General features: G+C 37.7%; 1 protein-coding gene and 1 long non-coding RNA gene across 7 annotated transcripts in view; both read left to right on the top strand.

Annotated features, from left to right (window-relative positions):
• Positions 1–3,061: 3,061 nt before the first annotated feature.
• LOC127571377 (uncharacterized) lies at positions 3,062–4,883 on the top strand. Its single transcript, XR_007956467.1, has 2 exons — positions 3,062–3,121; positions 4,690–4,883. It is a non-coding gene; the product is annotated as an uncharacterized LOC127571377 (long non-coding RNA).
• A 2,022-nt stretch (positions 4,884–6,905) lies between these two features.
• Positions 6,906–22,915, top strand: part of ppp1r13bb (protein phosphatase 1, regulatory subunit 13Bb) — a 77,584-nt gene continuing 61,574 nt past the window's right edge. For 4 of the 6 annotated variants that reach the window (XM_052022875.1, XM_052022914.1, XM_052022904.1 and 1 more), the window contains exon 1: positions 6,907–7,843. In XM_052022875.1, the coding sequence (XP_051878835.1) occupies positions 7,835–7,843 (9 nt within the window). In that variant the 5' untranslated portion in view covers positions 6,907–7,834. Of the gene's footprint in view, positions 7,844–22,573; positions 22,653–22,915 lie in introns of those variants that run through there. The other 2 variants (XM_052022886.1, XM_052022895.1) reach the window with 2 other exon arrangements.

Consider the following 22,915-nt stretch of genomic DNA (forward strand, 5'->3'; position numbering starts at 1 on the left):
CAACCTCTATCTGTTCTGCTCCGAGCGACACCTATTCAGCAGGACCTGCCATCTCTTTTGTAAAATGGGAATGCTGATTTTTTTTCAACATCGCAGCGTAGTGGTGTTCGCGGTAGTAGATGTCTCACGGTTCCAGCAATCAGGATTCAATTCTGACCTCTGATGCTGTTTGTATGGATATCGCACGTTGTTCCTGTGACCTCGTGGATTTCTGCCTGGTACTCCCGTGTCCTCTTATTCCAGGAACGTGTCGGTAGCTTAATTGGCTATTATAAAATGCCCGGGAATAGATTGGTGGGTGTCAGGAGAAGTGAGTGAGTGTGGCGAAAATGCGTGGGGGTGTGGGATTGATGGAATATGCTCTTAGAGCGGTCATAGATTTGATGGGCCGAATTGTCTATTCGTATGTTAAGAAAATAAAAGGTAATATGAAATATTGACTTCACCACTCCCCGCATTACCTCGTGGCATTCTGTATTCCGGAACGATCTATCTGCTGGTGAAACTCAGCGGTTTGAGCAGCATCTGTCATTGTCTTTGGTCGAAACCCTGCATCAGGACTGGTACCTGGCATATTGTATTGTTTTTGGAAACTGTTACAATTAAAATTGCTTATTTTATAATCCCCTGAGTGTCACCCATTTCAGGATTACTCTTTCTGGTAATATTCTTTCATTTTCTTGTGTGTTGTTTGAGAATAAAATAGGGAATTATATTCCTGCAAAAACTAATATTTAAGATTCTGAATCAAACAAAACGTCTACACAATTAGTGAATGTAAAAAAAAAGCCACTGCTGTTTCTAAAGAATAACTTACACGCTGTCTACAGTAGTTTTGAACACCTTACTGCAGCAGTTCTTCTTTTGAAGTTCAACATTTTGTATTTCACAATGAGGAAATTTCTTCAATTGTTATATATATCTGCTTTGAGAAAATTTACCACTAGAATACTAGCCAACCATTGATAGTTCCAATCAACTGGCGAAGTGTTAGTGTTTTGAGATACCATTCGGCAGTTAATCCATCAGCTGGCAGTACAAATGAGAAAAATGTAATCAAAAATCAGAAAATTACCCACAGTGGGTGTGCAGATTTATAGTAACAGCTTAACAGTGCCAAGCAGATAATTGCACTTCTATCAGGTTATATATTCTGATGTTTTCCCCACCCCAAACAAAACATGTGGGTACTTCTCATTGCAGCTCACACTTTGAGGAGAAGATGGAGGAGTCTTCCAATCTGGTACTACCCATTAATGCTTCAGTGTAATATTGAGGACACCAAGGTGCAAATGTGCATTTATAGTTGGTTATATTCTCTCCACTTTTCCTAATTAAAAATATCTAAGATTAACTGGAAGTTGGCAGTTAGGCCACCATGCATTTCAGATTCCTTTTGCTAAAGTTGCACCATCGAAAGGTTGAGTCCTTAGTTTATTAAACACTGTATTTGGACTGGAAAGAACTATAGATCCATGGCCAACTCAAGGTGTGGAATTAAATAACTAAATAGACCTCATGGTTTTTAAACATATTGAAAGTGGGTTTTGGGTATTCTGATGAATTAAAGTCCAACAATGTCTTAATTTGGAGTTGAACTAGATTACTTTGCAGACAAAAAATGAAAATTAAATAAAACTGATGAAGGGTCTTCAGCCTGAAAACATGAACTCCTGTTTCTCTTCCCACAGATGTGGCCTGACCTGCTGAGCATCTCCAGCATTTTCTGTTTCTATTTTACTTTCCAGACAAACTTGTTTTGGCAAACATTAATATTCCTTAATTTAAACAAAAACTTGTTGATTTTCCTGTTTTTAACACTAGGATTAATCTAGATTTCCAGTTTCATTTTAGAAATGCTTCACTTATATAATACTAAACAATTGGTTTTATTTTGCAGGTAAAAAAGCAGTAAAAGACAGTAAGTACTTGTCTGTTTTAAACCTTGCCTGTCCTAAATCACACATGCAGCTTTGTAGAATTGACTCCATTGATTATTACACTTTGGAGTTTGAATATGCATAACTACTAAGCATTATTGTAATTGCCACCACTTCAACAAACTTGTCATGGCTCCGTAGTTGCACTTTTGCCCCACACTCGGGGGTGAGGGAATAGCCAAAAAAAAGTCAAAGTCAATTTTTCAGGAATTTATTCTTGGGAGAGGCAATTAGGGAAAGGGAAGACGAGTGTTTAAATTTATGCACTTAGGGAAGGGGAATTAAGGAAAGATAATGCATCAGCTAGCTCACTGAGGGATGGGGAATTAAGGAAAGACAATGCATCAGGTAGATAAATGGAATTTGATTGTGAGATAGAATGTGGTAGTTCAATATAAGCTTGAGGTAGTGTATCGTACAACCAAAGGCCAGCAAGAATTCTTGGAAAAGTCAAATCTGGAGGTGACAATTTATGACTTAGACATCAGTGGCAGCAGGTTTATTTTTAAATATACTTTTGCTAGCACTGCTCCTCATGACCATTTTTTTTTGCTGCTGGGCTACTAATCAATGTGGAAGGCCTGGGAGGTAATTGTACTGTTTTTAAATAAAAATCTGAGACACATTATGCAAAGGGAAAATAAATAGAACTGCAATTGCTGTTATCTGATACCAAAATATGCAGAAAATGCTGGAAGAACTCAGCCCGTCAAGCAGCATCTGTGGAAATCAAAACTCATTGAAAAAGAGTTTCTTTCCACAGGCGCTGCTTAACTGGTTAAGTTCTTTCAGCATTTTCTGTTTCACATCATGGTTTGCTCCTGGAAGGAACTGTAAATCTTCAAAACGCAATTGACTTGTGTCTCTGCTAGGACTTGTTTGAATAAACCACAATGAATTCCACAGCCTCTTCCCTCACTTTAATCTGGTATCTTTCCTATCTGTGTTAGTTCTGGAAATAGTCACATAACCATGTTTGGGGGGGGGGGAATGGAAAGAATCACAGGGCACAATCCTAGCATGAGTCAGTGTTTTTTGGCCTCTGCAGGTGTGTTTAGGCCATTTTAGAAGTTGAGCATACAAATTATGCTAATATTATGGTCTCGTCCTTTGAATGGCAGGTTAACTTGAGACTCTGAAGTAGTTGTACAAGATCCTACATTGCTATCAGAAAAAAAATTGTGAGTTCTCTTGGTACTTCATCATATGGTTAAAATACAGGATTAGTAACTGAAGCTTTTGGATTGGAATCTCAATGTGGCTAGGTGTGGACCTGAATTCAATAAATCTAATTTTGAGTGGATGTAACCAGGGGTAAATAAAAATAAGCACCAATAATTGCATGCTATGAAACTCTGATATTTGAAAGTGATTTCACATTTCTCCACACGTGTAGTGACATTGCAAGCATAATCAATTAGCAGCAAAACACCTTGGGGCATTGAAATGTGAAAGATGGCATGTAAATACAGGTTATCTTGTGAAATGAATAATTCAACAATGATTGAATTATTCTGGATTTTCCTGGATATGTTACGAGTTCAATCTTTAGTTGACTTTTTTTAAACACAATAGCTGATATTTCCGAACTATTTCATTTAATTTGCAGAACCATCAGCTTGCATTTATCTATCAAAAAGCTTTCGATCTTTTAGAGTGGAAGAATGGAATCAATGTTAAACAAAGGAAAGTTTCAAAAATAACTTGAAAAGATTTAGGGAGAAACATGCACCAACAGGGTGAGAGAAGAGGAAGACAAAAAAGCTCTAGCACCAGTGCCAGATAGGAGGAGGATGCTCAGATGGTACTGATTGAATAATTGAAGAGACTGGACTTGTTTAAAAGTATTTAAAATTGATGCCATTGTATTGGGGTGATGGGATAACAGTTAAGTTTTGGAGAAATTTGTATGTTCACAGAAGAAGGAGAATTTTACATTGATTCTAGGGTGACTTTGGCGAGGTGAAAGTCTTAAGATAGCATAGGGGACATTTTGAAGTTTGGGTAAATGTTCAACATGTGGGTATATTTGATTCTGCTTTTGGAGTGAAGGGAGCCAGAATTAGTGTTCAAAGAATGGAGTTTGTGACTGGGACAGAAAATGGCTTCAGCTTTCAGATCTAGTTTAGTAGTTGAAGGGGCTGCTGGAGCAGCTTGCCAAACCAGTAAAACAGTACTCGTTTTCATGGGAGAAGGAGCATGTTTGATCAAAACAAATCATTAGTAATATCAGTAACCAGGGGCCCAAAAACATTGTAAATGCACAATTGGAAACAGTGGTGTCCAGTGTAGATCTCCATGGAGTATTATTAAGCATTACAAACAGTTGAAATGTGTTCTCGTACTGTCTGTACCAATTGTTTGACTCATCAGTTTGGAGGAGAGAGGGCGAGTTTTCTCCTCTCCTCACCAATGCTTTAATTATCTTTGGGTTATTTCCTCACCTTTAGTGTTGCTTTTTCCTAAACAATTCCTTCATGACTTGTATTGAAATGTGGGGAAATGACTAAATTAGAAACCATAGAATGAAGAAATAAATTATTACCCTGCTGATGAAAGGTTAGTTAGCTAATCAAATGCCCACCAATGATGAGAGGTTTAACATATCTTAAATGTTTCTGCTTCCGATACTTCCTGCACCATCTTCAAGATGAGAATCAAACTACTTTGTTTTCTATGTTGAGATAAAGATGACAACATTCAGTTTGATTTACAAAAGTTATATTGATGCTTTCCTTACTATATCTAGAATCTTCCAGTCAAGGACATTGATACAAGCGGAGGCACTTAAACCTGTGTTGAAATCCTGTGAACCATCACTGATCGAAATGGTTACAGAAGAATGAACATCATCTGGAAGAATACTGTTTGTTTTGTACAAATGTGACGTCCCCACACATGTTTATGCAATGATGATAATAAAATTTTGCTTTGGAGGTGCAATTTGTTTTTAAGTGGACTTCTGCATTAGATTACATAGGATATTTGGTGCAGAAATGGGCCATATCAATACTTATGTCCTGAAGAAGGGTCCTGACCCAAAATGTTGACCACCTGCTTTTCCCTACGGCTGCTGCCTGGCCTGATGAGTTCTTCCAGCACCATAGTGTTTCTCATCTCTTTATGTTCCACTCTATTTTTATTCTCCCTCATCTTTGTCCTGTCATTTATTTCTGGTATCATACTTTGTAAATCTTCTCTGCACCCTGGCCAATGCCTCCATCCATTTCAAAAAATGGAAAACAACTATATGTAGTCTCATGAAAATGTGAAACAATTAGGAATTGACCATTTGGCCCCAGCAGCTCTATCATTCATCATCATGGTTGATTTCACATTGGCCTCGGCAGCACTTTCCTATCTTTTCCCCATTATCCATAAATTTCTGAGACCAATAATCTGTTTATCCCAGCCTTGAATATATTCAACAGTTCTGCCTCAAATTTCTTATCTCAGTCTTAAGTGGGAAACTTCTTCTGAAACTTTAGATCTTGGTAAAGATCTATATACGAGAGGAAACATTCTGTCTGTCAAGCTCCTGAAGAATCTTTTTTGCCACTGGGGTTGGGCTAAGTGTATTGGTCTATAATTCTCTTCCCCCTTTAAATATAGGTAATGCATCACCTACCTGCTAGTCCTTTAGCACTATACCCTTCTGTAATGAATTTATAGTAATGTTTCTGCTCTTCCCCTGATTATTTAAAAATGTACAAATGCAATCCATTCAGTCTTTGGGGCAGGGATGATTTGTCCTCTGAGTCTGATTAGTTTGCTTAATGCATCCCATTTGTTTTCTATGCACTTACGTCATTATTCATTTAATTTAAAGTCATGTATATTGGACCCATCTCCCTAATAAAATCCCAAAGTAAAATTCCCAATCATATTGCTGTATCTAAAATATTTTACTGTTTTATAGAATCATAGAGTACTACAGCACAGAAATCTTATCTTCCTCCATAGTTTTGATTGCCTCTGCTCTCCCATTCCCTTCAGGTTTTCTCATCATGGACTCTGCTGCTGTCATAAGTTGTCTCCTTTCACTTTCTGCTTTCCTTGAATAATGACTTTTTTGTGTATATATTTCAATTTCATCACATACTTGGCATGAGTGAGTGGAGCCCAGTGCTGGATACACATTACTTTGTTTTCCAAGGTCTTATTGTGCAAGATTGGGTGGGAGTGCTTGGGTGTTCTCATTTCATGCAACTCTTCACACCTAGTCTTCAACTATTTAGGAAATGCTTATCCTTCACCCAACCCTATTTTTAGCAAAAGAATGTTAAGCACTGTCAGTACATTCAAAGCTGCACATGAATGTTGTAGTAAACAAAAATATTAGAACTTTTATTACATTGCCCGAATTTATAGTACATAGCAGAGGGAGGGTGTTTGGTTAAGTATGCTTTATCAAGTTCTTAAAAATAATAAACTAATGTGACCTAATCTGCCTCTTTTCCCTTCAAATATTTATCCAATTCCCTTTTTAAAATTATTGAATCTACTTGCACCACTTTCAGTAAGAGCATTCCAAATCACGACTCATTGTTTAAAAACATCTCATTTTACCACTAGGTCTTAAGACGATTGCCTTAACTTTGTAACGTCAGGTTGCTATCTGTTTTGATTACTGAAGACATCCAATCACTGTAAGACGAAGTGGAATAGCATAGAGCTAAAAAGTGAGCTGGATGAAGACCTATGCCTTGGTTGCAAAGGCAACTCGAATCCATTTTCTTTAAATTGATACACTTTGTAATTGGGTCAACTGCAATTTGTTCTCAGTTTTAACGGTTGGGAAAGGAAGCAAGATCGCCGGCAACTTAGGTATTCTACGATTCTATTTGTAAATCCCCCGAAAAAAAACATTAACACAATTGTAATAAGACAACTTTAAACTGCTGTGAGTGTTAACATTTTTACTTCTAAAAGTTTTTGTCTATCTCTTGTTACAATTCTACAAACCAGGTAGTCTATCAGGCTTATTCGTGTTTTTTTTTGCCATAATTTCTGGCTGATCGTCTTTAAAAAAAATCGGATATCATTTAATCTACTGAGCGAACCAGCAGTTCTGCTCCGAACCTTTGTCGTCTTGGTTTGAAGCGTCCTTGGGCGGCAGGTGGCGATCTGCGTGCACAGGAGTCTGCGGACGACGAGATGCTGCAATGCAATTGTCCCTCACCTCCCTCTGCATTGCTCAGCCCTGCAAACCCCTCGGGAGACAATTAGTTCACATTCCAGACATGCCGCACGGGTGCGCAACTCGTGGCGGGAGCATCTCCCGTTTGTCAGATTGACTTAAATAAAAAGTCGAAACCATCACCAACTCGAGGGGGGAGGGGGGTTTACTGGTTTCAGTGAAAAGGCTGCGGGAGAAAGACGGGCGTGGCTCTGACAACGCTCGGTGCTGGGAGGCGGCGCAAACCCGAGCCGTGACTCTCCGCGCCGCCACGATACCTACCTGCCGCCCGCCGGCCGAACTTTCGATGACGCCACGAGCGGAGCAGGTCAGCTGACTGGGCCTCGCGCTCGCGAGTGTCGCGGGGCGTCACTTCGGTGTGCGGCGGCCCGCCTGCGCCAAGCCCAGCGTCAACCGAAAGTGGGTTTTAAATCGGGGACTGAGAGTCGAGCCCCTTCCCCGCCTCCCCCTTAGTCCGGGTCAACGGCTGCTACCTTCTTCAGGAATTGGCACACTTCCCTCCTGGTTCTGAAATCGCCGCCCACCCCACCCCGGGAGTGAAGCCAGCAGCGGCCTGGAGTTGGACTTGTGTCCCAGGCAGACCACTCCCCTCCCCTCCCCAGCTGCCTGCTGGCGGCCGCTGAGATTGACCTGGGAGCAGAAGAAATTGAAGGTTTTGTTCGCGTAGTGGGATTTTACGGAAACCTCTCCGAAAATGATGCCGGTGAGTATTTGACGGCTTGCTTCCCAGGATTTACTAACGTGAACTGACATAATTGGGAAAGCAGCTCAGAATCCTTTCCGAAATATTCTCTCACCCGCGGAGGTGAGATCAAAGGCACTATGTCTAACGAAAATACTGACGGAAGTAGTATAGTAAACTCCTTTTCACCAGATTGTTGCATGTTATTTGGATATTGTCAATTGTTTAATAATTGACTAAATATTCATTTTAAAAACAAAGGAAATTCATACTTGCCCGTCTTCAGTGTTGAGATGGCTACATCTACTTCTAATTCGTTTTCTAAATGTTTCTCTGTAATTTTAATTACTTTAATATAAAGATTTTAAACGGTGAATAAAATGCTAAGTAACTTAAAATAAGTGGAAATTGTTGTATGGCTATTACAGACAGATTAAACTTCGGGGATGGAAAAGTAGAATCTATTGATGGCAAGTATTGTAAATTATATCCACTCTGGATCTAAAAAGCATTTCATCTTGTGATCTTGACATGCTGGCAAATAAAGCTAAAATGACTTCTATCATATGCCTCTACAGTAGAACGTAAAGATTTTGTTTATCAAAATTTTTATTGTAACATGTAAGTTACTGGCAACAACATGGAAATATTTGTACAACAGTATGGCATATTGATTAGCTTTAATTTTGTGATGTGGCAAGCTTAATAGTCTTATTTAAACATATTTATTCACTTATTTAGAAATTCAGTGATTTCATTCTGATATGGCATCTTCAACCTGACATTTTAACACTTTCTCTTTCCCCAGATGCTGTCTGACCTGCTGAGTGTTTCTAGCATTTTTTTCATTTATTTTTAAGATCTCCATCTGTAGTTTTAATTTTCATGTGCTGTTCTGGAGCAGATGGTAACTGATTCTTGTATATGTGTATATAAATATAATATCAGGAGTCTTGTGCTTTTAGGAGGTTGCACAAAGGGGACGGTTAAAAATTAAATACCTCCTTTTGTGGCTTGACCCTGTTTAATTTCTCTTTCCCTCTATTGTTCTCTACCTACTTAAGATTTCACTTTTTCCGTCGCTTCAACAGAAAATGTAGGCAGAGGATATGCTTGAATTTAAGAGAGTCTTTCAGTGCTCTCCACTATATTTGGGAAAAGTAGTAAAGATCTTATTATTTGAGTACTTTGTTTTTTGCCTCATTGTGTCCTTTTTTTCTCATTGATTTTCCTTAGCTTGAAAAAATGTTTATTGATGCTATTGTTTGGATTGATAAGATGCATAGTTTGGTCATATGTTGTTATCAAGATTAAGTTGTGAGCAAGTAAACAGTGCCCAAGGAATTCAGCAGGTCAGGCAGCATTTGCAGAGGCAGAGAGATGGTGGACATTTCAGGTTGATAACATGCATCAGTTCAGTTTGTGAGTGATGCAAAACTGTCAATCGATATTGAGGTATAGAGTTTTGCATTGGCAACACAAGTGCTCCAACTTGGTATCACCAGTGATGTGTGTAATTTGGCATGAGTTGGTTTTGTATATTGTAAATTTAGTTGTATTTAAAATGTAAAGTGACAAAGTTTTATCTTTAAGTATTTCGTAAATGTTTGCACGATTTGTTACATATGTATATTTCAAAGCCCAAGCTGTTAAACATTTTAATTCTGCAAGTTTTAGATTTGGGAAATACAGCTCTGAAAATGCTGTACCACTGAAGTGATGGAAATTTAGTTACTTTTCAGATTGCTGACAGATCACTTTCACCTCATTGAACAGAGACATGCATCCAAGTCCATAGTTCCCTGTAAGGGGCAACTGGTTAATAGGGCGGTGAAGAAGGCATTTAGCTTCCTTGTCTTCACAGGTCAAGGCATAGAATATAAAACCAGGACATTGTTGCAACTTCACAAAACATTGGTTAGGGTGCACTTGGAGTAATGAGTGCCATTTTGGTTGCCACACTGCAGGAGGGATTTGATTGTACTGGAGAGTGCAGAGGAGATTTACCTGGGTTGGAGGATTTTAGTTATGGGGAGAAATTGGGTAAACTGGTCTTGTTTTTGTTCCTAGAGCAAAGTAGGCTGAGGGGTGACCTCATAGAACTAAACAAGATTGAGAGGTGGAGATGTTCAGAATTTTTTTCCCATGATCTAGTATCAAAACAGGTTTAAGGTGAAATAAAGAAGTTTTAAAGGAGATTTGAGGGGGGGATTTTTTTTTGTTGCAGGTAGTGATATCTGGAACTCTCTACCAAACAAGGTGGTGGTGTTGATTACAATCATTGTGTTTGAGATGCATTCAGACAGGCAAGGCATGAAAGGTTATGGCCCTAATGAGGGCAAATGGGATTAGTGTAGATGGGCAAAAAGGTCAATGTGGACATGATAGGCTGCATTTCTTTGCTCTATGACGTGATTAACGTGCATACAGGTTGTCTTTGGTATATGGGCGAGGGGAATATTTGAAAAATGGCAATTTAAATATTTTCTAATTCTGCACTTTCCCCCTTGAATGAAGCAAATGTTTTAATTCAATTTCCATGTTGGGTACAATTTAATACTGACTGGTTGAGATGCATGCATCCCAGAAAGTTTGAAGCGGTTTAACTTTTTACCAATGATTTATTGAAAAGTAATGAAAGCTTGGAACATCAGCTCACAACTTGTAAAACTGCCATAACATATACAAGTGGTAGCAAGAATGTATTGATTCTCTAGCAAATGTGCCCGTTAAAGTTCTGATGTTAATAGATGTTATTTTTAATTGTGATGTGCAGAATTGTCAAGATGTTTATAATAGCTATAATGAGCTGAGCAAGATAAAAATACAGAATGGGATATTAATTTTTTTAAGGTAAAGTCTCTAAGATGATCCAAAAAGATTTTTGGATTAATTTTTTTTATAACTTTTTAAAGTTACACTCATACTTCCTCTGAAGTTGAGATTTCTTAAGGTACGTTTCCACATTTGCCGTTCTTATTCTGGTACTTTAGCAAGTGGAATCTATTATTTTCAACCTGGCGTTTAATTGGTCATTAGAGAAACAAATTATTGAAATTTCCTTCCTAATAGTACTGTGGGAGAACATTAACCATGTGAAATGTAATGATTCAAGAAAGCAAGTCACTGTTTCCTTGAACCAGTCTTGCCAGTATAGTTTAAATCCTAAAAAAAGTCTTTGAACTGAATGACCAAGGATTCTTAATGAGAGGGGTGGGATAAAATGGATTTAAGTAATGAACAATAAGGCAAGGAACAGAGTTCAAAGATCTGACAGCTGAATCAAATGGATACAAAGGCAACATGCTATGGATACTGGGCATCTGAAGCAAAATATTGCTGGAAATCAGATTTTGTTCAAATGGAGAACTGGAAAAGTTTTTATTGGGTAATTGTACACAATAGGATAAAAAGGCTGAAGGAAGTTGCAGAGATACAGTGGAATGAAGAATGAAGCTATAAAGGTAACAATTTGAGGGGAAGGAAGCAGTTTTTTTTAATAACTGGAAATAGGAAATAAGGATCAGTAAGACTTGGTAGTAAAGATAACGTGTTTTTTTTATCTTGTGGGATTTTCAGATTTTTATTTTTCAGTGTTTCCAGAGAAGTAAGTGAATTTAAATTGAAGTTAAATATCAAAGTTTAAGGCTGAGTAAAGCAAAAATGTAAGTAGAGAAGCCAGATGAGCTAGGATCTTAACCACTCCTCAAGTCATGACTAAAAATATGTTGTAGGGCTCTCCTTTTAATATCTACAACTATTATTGTGGATGATTCTTGTTTGAATTCAGCTATGGTTAGTTGCCAAGCTAGTCTGATATGAGTTTGTTCTTTTGATTATAGTTTTGATTTTCAACACGTGTCCAAAACTGCTGAAGAATGCATGAATTATATTGTTTTTAAAGATGTGGTTTCATTGCTAACTTGCACATTTTTTTAATTGCATTGAAATAGATAATTAGAGCACCTGCTAAATCTGTCATTGCTGGAAATATTTTTCATAACTAAACTACCATTTTACCAAGTGCTTTGTAGGGAAGCTTGCATACTTTTCAAGTTTGTTGCAAATGTGCATTCTCTATTGAATTCATTGCAATGTATTATGTTTGGAATTTGGTTAACTTGTATTCATTGGAATTCAGGATTTGGACACTTAGTTTATCTGCGTCATTGAAAATGAAGCTTAACAAGGGAATAATTTGAGAGTTAACATAATTTCAAATGTGTGACATTTTCAAGAGCAAATTTTTTTTTTAAGTTTATCTGCGTCATTGAAAATGAAGCTTAACAAGGGAATAATTTGAGAGTTAACATAATTTCAAATGTGTGACATTTTCAAGAGCAAATTTTTTTTTTTAAGTTTTATCAGCAGGTCAATGATAAACCAATGACCTTGCTGATTTTAATGGACAGCTGATTAAATTATTTAGGTTGCAGCATTATAACTATTGTTTTATGAATTTAAAGGTTGATTTTGGAAAACAAACTTGTTTAAAATAGATCTGTAATATTTCAATTTTAATTAAATCTTAGTTCACTTCCTAATCTCCATACTATAATCAGACAATGAAGCTACCAAAAATTTAAGAGTGAGAAAGTACCATGCTAATGTAGATTCATTAGTTCATTGTTTTTGGGTTTTTTAGTTCTTAAAATCTTTATACCAGTGATGATATGCACTTTTCTGCTAGTTTAAAGAATACTTAAAGCAATCATACTGTAAAGGCATACCAACATAATTTTATAACCAAAAATAACTGTGGCAATAGGATCAAAAAATTGAACCTGTTGGAAATTGGAAACAAAAACAAAATGTTGGAAGAACTCAACTGGTCAGACAGCATCAATGAAGAGAGGAAAACAGTGATTGTTTCAAGTCATTGATCTTCTAAACTATTCTGATGAATGGCCATTGACTCAAAACGTTGATCTGTTTCACTCTCTGGATGCTGCCTGATCTGGTGAGTTTTTCCACCAACTATGATCACTGCCTTAAATACCTGTGCTAACAAAGCTTTATTGAAGAGTTTTACAGTTGTGCCCAGTCAAAATGAGCTGCCTTTTCCTGGTAGATGCTTTATGTAGTGCGCTTTAAGTTATCCACAATATAGATTGCCACAAAATATTAACTAAAAGCATGTGTGATTGTTATGTATACATCATATTTTTTTGCAATCTGTAGTTAATGGGAAGAAACTTTGCTACAAACTGACACAACCAGTATATTACAACTCAATTTTCTGATTATTTTTGTTATTCAGTTTTTGGGTTATTTTAAATAACAACAATTGGGGGGGGGGAGGCCTGTTTTCTTCACTGAATTAATTTAAATTTGCCACTTGGCAGTGACATACTAATGGGGGCACTATATCCTCAGAGTAAATAAAATATTGTCATTTGTGGTACAACATTCTCGTTGTTCACTGATGTGATTCAGCACACTGGCCATATGCCAAGAATTAAACTTCACTTGTAACCACTGATATGAGTGAATGTACAGCATCCCTCGGGTAGTGAGAATTTAACAGCCATTTTATGCTTTTTGAGAATACATTGAAGCATGGGAACTAATAATCCTTGCAGTACTTTAATATATTTCTGAATCAGATAGAGAGCTTAGTAATGTGGTGTCATGACAACAATCTTTCCCTCAATGTCAGCAAAACAAAAAAGCTGGTCATTGACTTCAGGAAGGGGGGCACTGCACATGCTCCTGTCTACATCAACAGTGCTGAGGTCAAAAGGGTTGAGAGCTTCCAGTTCCTAGGAGTGAATGTCACCAATAGCCTGTCCTGGTCCAACCATGTTGATGCCACAGTCAAGAAAGCTCACCAGCAACTCTGCTTCCTCAGGAGGCTAAAGAAATTTGGCATGTCCCCTTTGACACTTACCAACTTTTATCGATGCACCATAGAAAGCATCCTGTCTGGATGCATCGTGGCTTGGTATGGTAACTGCTCTGCTGGGGACTGCAAGAAACTGCAGAGAGTTATGGACACAGCTCAGCACATCACGGAAACCAGCCTCCCCTCCATGGACTCCGTCTATACTTCTCGCTGCCTCAGTAAAGCAGCCAGCATAATCAAAGACCCCACTCACCCAGGTCATTCCTCTTCTCTCCTCTCCCCTCCCTTTGGGCAAAAGCCTGAAAGCACATACCACCTGGCTCAAGGACAGCTTATATTCTGCTGTTATAAGGCTATTGAATGGTTCTCTAGTGTGATAAGATGGACTCTTGACCTCATAATCTACCTTGATATGACCTTTCACCTTATTGTCTACCTGCACTGCATTATCTCTGCAGCTGTTGCACTTTATTCTGTTATTGTTCTACCTTGTACTACCTCAACGCACCATATAACGAATTGATCTGTATGAACAGTATGCAAGACAAGTTTTTCACTGTATCTCAGTACATGTGACAATAATAAACCAATTCCAGTTTCACAATACACTTTGCTACTGCTGGTTAAAGTGAAATTCTAGCTAAAATTGTTCATATTCTAGTATTTTGTACACTTGTAAAAATATTAATATGCAGTTGACGGATGTTTTCCATAAAAATTCTAAAATTTAAAATGTGGATCTCTTCCAACATTGAATCATCAAATATATTAGTAAATCTAAGCTGAGTTACTTGGTTTGCTTATAAACATTCAACATGATGTGCTTCTATTGCTGAGTTGTGTAAAACTGAGAAAATTGTTTTGATCTTATTGGTTTTTGAGGACACCATTTAATAACATTTAAGATGTCTTGCATGATTTTACAAAGATTGATGGGTGTTATGGGGTATTGTGTTAATTCTTTGGGCTGGAGCTTGTTGGGAAATGAGGGCAGTTCAGCACCAAACTGCAGGCCTTTACTCCCATATTGGAAAGCTTGGTGCTCTGGCATAAGTATAGAAATATCAGATTTGTAGTCTGAGTCCCACTGGAAATTTCCTGGCTGCACTCCAACATTGAACACTGCATAGGAGTCCAGCAGCCTAGCATAAACTTGCATCGGTTCCCGTGCAGTTACATTCAAGAACCTGTCCACTGAACCTTGCCAGATCTAACCTGACAGTCTAGTATTTGTCAATGGAAAAATATTCGAATCCCATTAAGGCAGCAGAACTTCTAGAAGTTCGAAACACAATTTAAGCAAAGTTGCTTGTTTCCTTTCGAAAAGGAGGAAATGGTGTTTGACAAATTTATTGGATTTTGAGACTAGAACTAGCAGAGTGGATAAAAGAGAACCAGTAGGTGTAGTGTATTGGATTTCTGTAAAACATTCAATAAAGTGCCACAAAAAATTACTATAAAATAGAGACTTATTGTATTGGAGATGTTACATTAGCATGGAGAAATGATCACCTACCTAACAGAAAATAGCTAATAATGGAAAACTATGGAAATATAAATTTGGTCAAAAAGCATCTGTGGAGAGAATAACAGTTAATGTTTCAGGTGGATGATCTTTCTTCAGAGCTGGCTTGTTCTGATACAAATTAGATTTTCATTATCTGAAATTATTTAATGTAGTGTTAAGTTTTGGAAGTTGTAATGTACAGTCTGAAAATGAGATGTTGTTTCTCAAGCTGATGGCCTTTTTTATTGTTGGAATAGTATGGAAATCCAGTGACAGTCAGGAATGTTGGAAGGAGGAGGAAGGTTATGGGATCACTTTGAAGATTGTAGTTAGAACGATCTTCTCAGTGTCAGGGATACAAGTGGGAAGATTGGGGATTAGAATAAATGCAATGAGTAAAGGGTGAAACAATAGAACTATCAGGGTATTCCTGATTGTGGATGTTGAGGAGGAGGAAGAAGTGGGTTTTGTGTAGTGGCTTTGGAGAGAAGGTCTCCAAAGAAAGGAGATTGGTGACTGTGACAATGGCCTGATTCAGTTGTGAGGTGTGAGGTATGAGGAAGTGCCAGAGTTGTAATCAGTTTTTGCACAGTAGAAATCAGTACACCAGGCAACAACTGTGCTTCCTTCATTCACGAGTTTGATGGCCACATTGGGGTTGGTCTCCTACTGCAATTTGGGGGGGGGGGGAAGGTTTGGTTGGGTGGGGGAGAAATTAAAGATTCTGTCTATGTCATGCTTGTGTTGTGCAATGAATAGATGCAAAGAGTAAGAGGCAACAGGAAATAGTCCAGAAAAATTGGGAATTCTGAGGATGGGAGAAATGGTCCACAGTTGGATTGAAAATTCCTGGCTAAGGAGGTAAAGGTGGAAGAAGAGTGCAACATTATGCAGAGCTCTGAACTAATTGACAAGAGGATTTGGGGAAATGAAGCTGATCATTTGGGATTGGAAGGGTAATGGAAATGGGGCAAGAGCTAAAACTGATGGATGAGTTCAGAAGAAAGTGAAGGGGAAGAAAGATCCAGAGGTTAGAATTTAAATTGTTGAAGTTTGCAATTTTCATGGCAAGGAAAAATGGAAAACAGAGTCATAATAAATAAATGCATTAACTTCAATTTGATCTGTAACTAATAGGGTGTTACAGGGATTAATGCTGGGCCTTTGTTTACAATCTATAATATCTTAAGAGGGCTGAGACTACTGTTAAATTTGCTGATGGCACAAAAGTAGGTTGGAAAGTGTGTGGTGAGGAGGATATGGAACCTGCAAGAGGTTTGAGTGGGCAGAAGTTTAGCAATAAAGTATAACACAAGGGAATGTGAGATTATCAGTTTTCAGAGAAACATTAAAGTATATGGTTTAAAGAAAGATAATTCCAAAAAATTACAGTCCTCAGAAGAAGCTCCTCCTCGTCTGTCTTAAATGACTGATCCTTATTCTGAAACAATGCTACCAGTGCTAATCTCTGTGAGGGATTACTTTGCATTTACTTTGTCAAACTTGCTCAGAATTTTATGTGGTCCAGAAAGATTTTCTCTCAGTCTAAACTCCAATGAGTGTATGCACATTCTCCTCAATCATCCCATTGACTCAAATCCCCCTCAGTGGTTACTCTGGACCACTCTATGCACAATTTGTCACATTGGACCTGAAATGCCCTCCTGTCCATGCTTCAGTGCCATCATAATGTCAAATGCCACTTAAAACTGATCCACCAATCCTATGTTATTTGGTTTCTTGTCAAATAAAACAAAATTGTCTCTGACACATTGGACTTGTAACATATTAACATCTTAATTTCATTAAGAGTGCTTTTTCAAACAAGTTTTGCACTACTTTGAACTCTCTTAAAATTTAATGGTGTAGCCACATACAGAATGTGGCTACAAGGGCAGGTCAGAGGCTAGGAATCCTGCTGCGAGGGAAGGGCACCTCCTAGCTCCCCAAAGCCTGTTCACCATCTACAATGCTCAAGTCAGGAGTGTGATGGAATACTCTCCACTTGCATGGATGAGTGCAGCTTCAGCACTCAAGAAGCTTGATACCATACAGGACATAGCAGCCCACTTGACCCCATCCACTCACTCCCATCACCAATGCACAACAACAGCAGTTTGTACCATCTGCAGGATGCACTGCAGCAACTCACCAAGTCTCCTTGGACAGCACCTTTCAAACCCACAACCTCTACCAGGTAGAAGGACAAGGGCAGCAAAAGCGTGGGAACACAACCACCTGAAAGTTAACCTCCAAGCCACACACCATTCGGATTTGGAAATATATCACCGTTCCTTCACTGTTGCTGGGTCAAAATCCTGGAACACTTGCCCAAACAGCATTGTGGGTATACCCACACCTCAAGGACTAAAGTGGTTCAAGAAGGCAGTTCACCACCACCTTCTCAAGGGCCAATAGAGATGGGCAATTAAATTCAAAGCCCATATCTCATGAATGAATTTTTTTTTGTCCATCAGTATTCAGCTTTGTATTCACATTAAAATTACAGGCAGAAATTAAAGCAAACCAAAAGCTGTTATTATTTGAATGCCTAATTATTATGGGATCCATGCTACAACAGAGATTAAAACTGTCAAGGGGCATAATATTCATTTTTGAATTCCCATAATGTTGCAGACTTTGTAGTGAAGATTGTAGTGAACTGGGTTTTGTAACAAGGATAGGGACATGTTTGAAAGAATAGTTTGCTAATACCCAAAAAAAGTTCTATTGCATTTTACTTCATTTGAAACTGAATATTCTATGATGTATGTTGTACTATATTTTCCTTTCCTTTTAATGTTGAGTGAGAAACAAAAAGCTTTTCAATGAAGAGATTGAAAGATAAATCAACAAAGATTCTATCTTATATTCCCATTAGTAACCAAAGACAAGTGCAGCCTATATCTAATCGTACTGTGGATTCAATGAAAAGGAGTCTTTGTGCCAAGACATTAGCATTGGGAATATTTAGCCATTTGTTCTGACTTCCAACGAGATCGTGGCTGATCTTCTACCTCAACATCATTTTGCTTTCCTCTTCCTTAATTCCTTGAATATCCAGAAATTTATCAATCTGTTTTGAATGCAATCAGTGGATGAGCCTATGGGACAGGAAATCCTAAAGATTCACCAAACTTTAAAGAAATTTCAGTCCCAAGAGGCCAACCCCTTACTTTAAGACTGTATCATTGAGTAATACAGCATGGAAACGGGCCCTTTGGCCCAACTTGTTCATGGTGACCAAGATGCCCACCTAAGCAAGTCCTGTTTTCCTACTTTCCTATCCAGACTGTGACATCTCAGCCAGGGAAACATCCTCTCCCTCTTTCTACCCTGTTAAGGCCTCTTTTAAAAAAAAAAAATTCTGTATTGTTTCAGCAAGGTCTCACCTCCTTTTTCTAAACTCCAGAAAATGGAGGCTTGCATTTCCCACTGTCCCAGCAACCAGCATGGAGAAGCTTTGCTGCAGTCCCTCGATGAAGAGACAAATTGTACACAAGTGTGGTCTTGCCATAGTGCTATATAATTGTCACATCTTTAATCTTGTTCTTGTGTCCTCGAGCAATAAAAGCTAAGATATTTCTTAATTCCTTAATTTCTTCATTCTTACAGTACCTGAATGTTATCTTTCAGCAGCTTGTGTACATAGACACCCAGATCCATTTTTGAATTTCTCTCCATTTTTTTTGAGAGAAGTATTCTACTGCATTAATATTCAAAGAACTCCAATAAATGAAGGAAACGATTTCTTTCTTAAATCTATGTTGAATCATGTTATTAATAAACTTTTCAATGTCTTGACATTGTCCTTTTATTGTAGATTCCAGCATCTTCCCAACTACCGATCCCAGGCTAACTGGTCAGTAGTTCCCTGTTTTCTTTCTCCCTCTTTTAAATGGTTATATTTTCTACTCTTCAATCTGTAGGAATCGTTTGAAAATCTGTAGAATTTTAGAAGATAAAAGCCAAAGTTTCCAATACCTCTAAAGCTGCCTCTCTCAAAACTCCGGGTTGTAGATCACCTTGTCCTTGGAATTGATCAGTTTTCTGGTATTTGTTTATTTTAAACTAAAAATTTATTTTACTGATGTGCACTAGATCTTTGGTTCTCTAGCATTTCTGAGAGATTTGCAGACTTGAGTAACCTCTGCAATTTCCTTTTTTCCCCAGTTGTAAATTCTTCTATTACTGTCAGGGACTACACTTGGCCTTGCTAGTCTTTTCTTTTTGCACAAGCTTTTTACACAAGTTTTATTTTCTTACTAGTTTACTCTTGTTCTCTCACTGGATAGACGAAAGTCTTTAAGTTAAAAGAATACATTTTGCAGGAACATAAGTAATGCTTGGAGTGCTCACTTGTATTAAAATAACTCATGTCAGCTGCATATCAATTAAGTTAGGAAAACAGGAAGTTACTGTTGAAGAGACCCTGCTCCTGAAGCTGGACGACTGGGTATCTTGCTAATACATTAGCATTAAAATACATTGAGGAATGTGAAATTGTACTTGACGTATAAATGCAGAATGCATTAGGGAAAAGTAGTGGCTTGTGCATTCCAAGTAAGTTATAAATGGAATGATGCATTAATTACTGCAAAACAACATCTGACACTGGAAAATCAGTTTTTGCCACCCCCTCCCCTCATGCATACCTTAATTTGTTGTACCATTGTAGGAATTTGTATGTATATGCAATAACATGGCAAAGCCTACTTCCCTGCTTTGTTGATGTGTCCCATTTTCCACCCATAAGCAGGAAAGTTGTTTCCATGCATTGTGTACCTGTAAATCTGTCTGTAGGTTTAACATGAAATGGTGTACTTTTTCTAATTAATTGCAATAATCTATTGTAGTCTTTCTGGTGTTTTAAGATATGGGCATGAAAGTAAAATTCTGAATACACAAGCTCACAGCAATGTGATTATAAACTCTAGCCCTGAGGGCACAGTGTCAATAATTTAATATTGCACCTGATTAGGGTCATTGGTTTTCGTTTGAATGCTTATTTCCATAATTTTGATTGCTTTAATAAGCACAAAAGTAAATTTGTTTCACTTTTCACATTTGGGTGGTAGCTTCTGGGTCATCTTCATTATCAAGCTTTGATATGTCTGAATATTATCTGCCTGCATTAGGGTGGGGGTGGGTTCAACTGGAGAGTACTTTGTATGCAGATGTACCTGCTGGTTAACAGCCCTAAAAAAAATCTGAATAAACCTCTGGACCTGACCTTGGTCTGTCTCTATCTGAGAAGCAAGAATTGTAGTTTTCAGTCACATTTTTGCACATCCCAAGGGCACAACCTAGAATTGGTGGATATCTGCTAATGTACAACTATTATTTATCCTTTTTTATATTGTCTAAGAACTAGTAATATTGTCATTAGCAATATAACGTGCATAATTTGTGTGAAGAGCACATTTCTTGCCATTTAAATGGGGAAAAAACTCATTCATTTGAAGTTGCTGGATGCTACTAGCTGTAATATAAGATTAATGTTTCCAGCTCATGATAACTGTGATGAATGTCCACTGGTATTCTCTGTATACTTAAGGAAAAACTCCCTTTGTGAATGGTAAGTTTTCATCAAGACTATTGTCTTCTCCCATTTTGTATACCTCGAGCATAAACAGATTACAATTTTTGCAACTGCTGTACTGCTATTGGCATACACCATGTAGGGGATGGGAGAAAAAGCATTTTGCAAAAGGTGCCTTTTAACCATTCTTTATTATGTTTTTGGAGCTTATCTTTAAAGTATGCAAAATTCAAGTAAGGCAATGTAACATTCCACACTCCTGGATAATCTCCCAACATCCACACTCCAATTTAAGATTATCCCAACTCTGACCAAGTCACGTTCACAATGCTTATTCACCTGTTTGTCTGCCAATTGCATAACACATTCTTAAACTCATTTATAAACTGTTCCCTGTCAATCCCTAGAGCCTTCAGAGATAATCTGGTCAGTCGTGCACATTGGATTTTAGAGTCGTGCAGCACAGGAACAGACCATTTGGCCCACTGAATCTGCATCAACCACCCATTTTGCACTAATCTTGTATTAATCCAATTTTTAAAATTTTTTATGCATTTTCAGCAAAGCCCCAAAGTCCACAGTCAGCATCCAAGGTCAGGATACCAGCTGCACTAATCTTCTGTCCAGTTTTGATTGGTTTAATCTCTGCAATAGAAAACAAAATTCTTGGAAATTTTAAAATCTGCCCAAATATATCTCCATTTTATTTGATTGTGCAACTTTTTGAATTGCCTTAAGGTGTTTAACTGTGTTAAAGATGCTATATAAATGCAGTTGACAAGCAAATCATTGCACATTTATTCAACATAGAAGTCAAAGTAAAACGCTTCGGGTAAAACGGGTTAAAATGCATCACTTTTAAACGAAGTATGGAATTCCCAATCCTAACATATATTGTGGGATTGGAGCTACACTCACCATGTGGGATGTTTATTTTCTTGGTATTTTAGTGATATGATTGCATACTCCAGTGTTGGAAGTGCAGGATCAACATCCTGCATCTGGTGTTCTGGACTGCACATTGCCAAACTGCATACTATCATTTCAGAGGAGTATTTATCCCCACTCTGCAAAACCAGAATTCTTTTTTAAAAAAAACTCCAACATGAGAGAATTTGCCTTGAGTTTAAAAAATATAGAGCTTTTTCTTAAAACAAAATTAACATCAGAAAAGGGTGAACTTCATATGTCCTTGCTTTCAATGGTAAAAGCTTTGTTTTATTAAGGTCATCTTATCAGTGCTGAATGCAAAAGTATGCCTGTTGATTCTTGTACCACAAGGACTCAATGACGTCTGCCTAGGCTGTTGAACTGATTTTAAATTTGAGTTTGTGTAGTGACCTGAGCTACTTCCCCAGGAACTCTCTTCTGGTCTGTTGAAATTTATTTTCCCCTTTTTATATTTTTTTTCTTTTCGTTACTTCAAAACACATGACTGGTTCTGTTACAATGGTGCTCCAGGGTTTGTTTAAGTCTAGTGAGAATTTTTGGCTGTGTAAGAAAATTGGACATAAACTCTACAAGAATAAGGGAAATTTTAGCCATGGCAAGGTAAAGTACAATTATTGAGGAATGCTTTGAGCTAATGTAACTTTGCCCATAAAGTTCATTATATGAATGCTTACTTTGACTGTTCTTTTAAACCGCCCGCAAACACCAAGTTAAAATTTTTAATCTCCAACGTCAACTGCTGGTGGTCTTCTGGCAAAGCAAAATTTTAAAACAGTGTGTGGTCCTGTTATTGCTTGCGTTCTGATGAATCCTTCATTTTGTGCAGTCTTTGAAGTGTGTGGTGCATTTTAATAGTTTAGGTCCAATTTGGTTTAATTTTCTCCTAATTAGTATGCAGTCTTAAGTTTTTGTTAGTACATGTAGCAGTTTGTTCCCTTGCTGTAAAACTACTTGCAGTAGCTTGCATTCTGTCAAAGCCACATAGGTAGTATATTTCTCATGATCATCAGTTTTTAGCACTGGTCCTGAACTGGAGGGAGTTTTTATTTTTACTTTCTGATCTCCTTCAATAGTCAGAAGGGAGTCAGCCTGCCGCATAGGGGTAAAACTGACTTTGAGGTTCAGCTACCTATTACAGAAACAGTCCAATTTTCGTATTAATTTCCGTTGGCTTCAAATTAACTTTTTAATTTTGAGTTTATCACAGAGATGGTGGAGGGAGGGGTGGGAACTGCAATACAGGAATAA

Source organism: Pristis pectinata, chromosome 1 (assembly GCF_009764475.1).
Source record: "Pristis pectinata isolate sPriPec2 chromosome 1, sPriPec2.1.pri, whole genome shotgun sequence".
NCBI lineage: Eukaryota > Metazoa > Chordata > Chondrichthyes > Rhinopristiformes > Pristidae > Pristis > Pristis pectinata.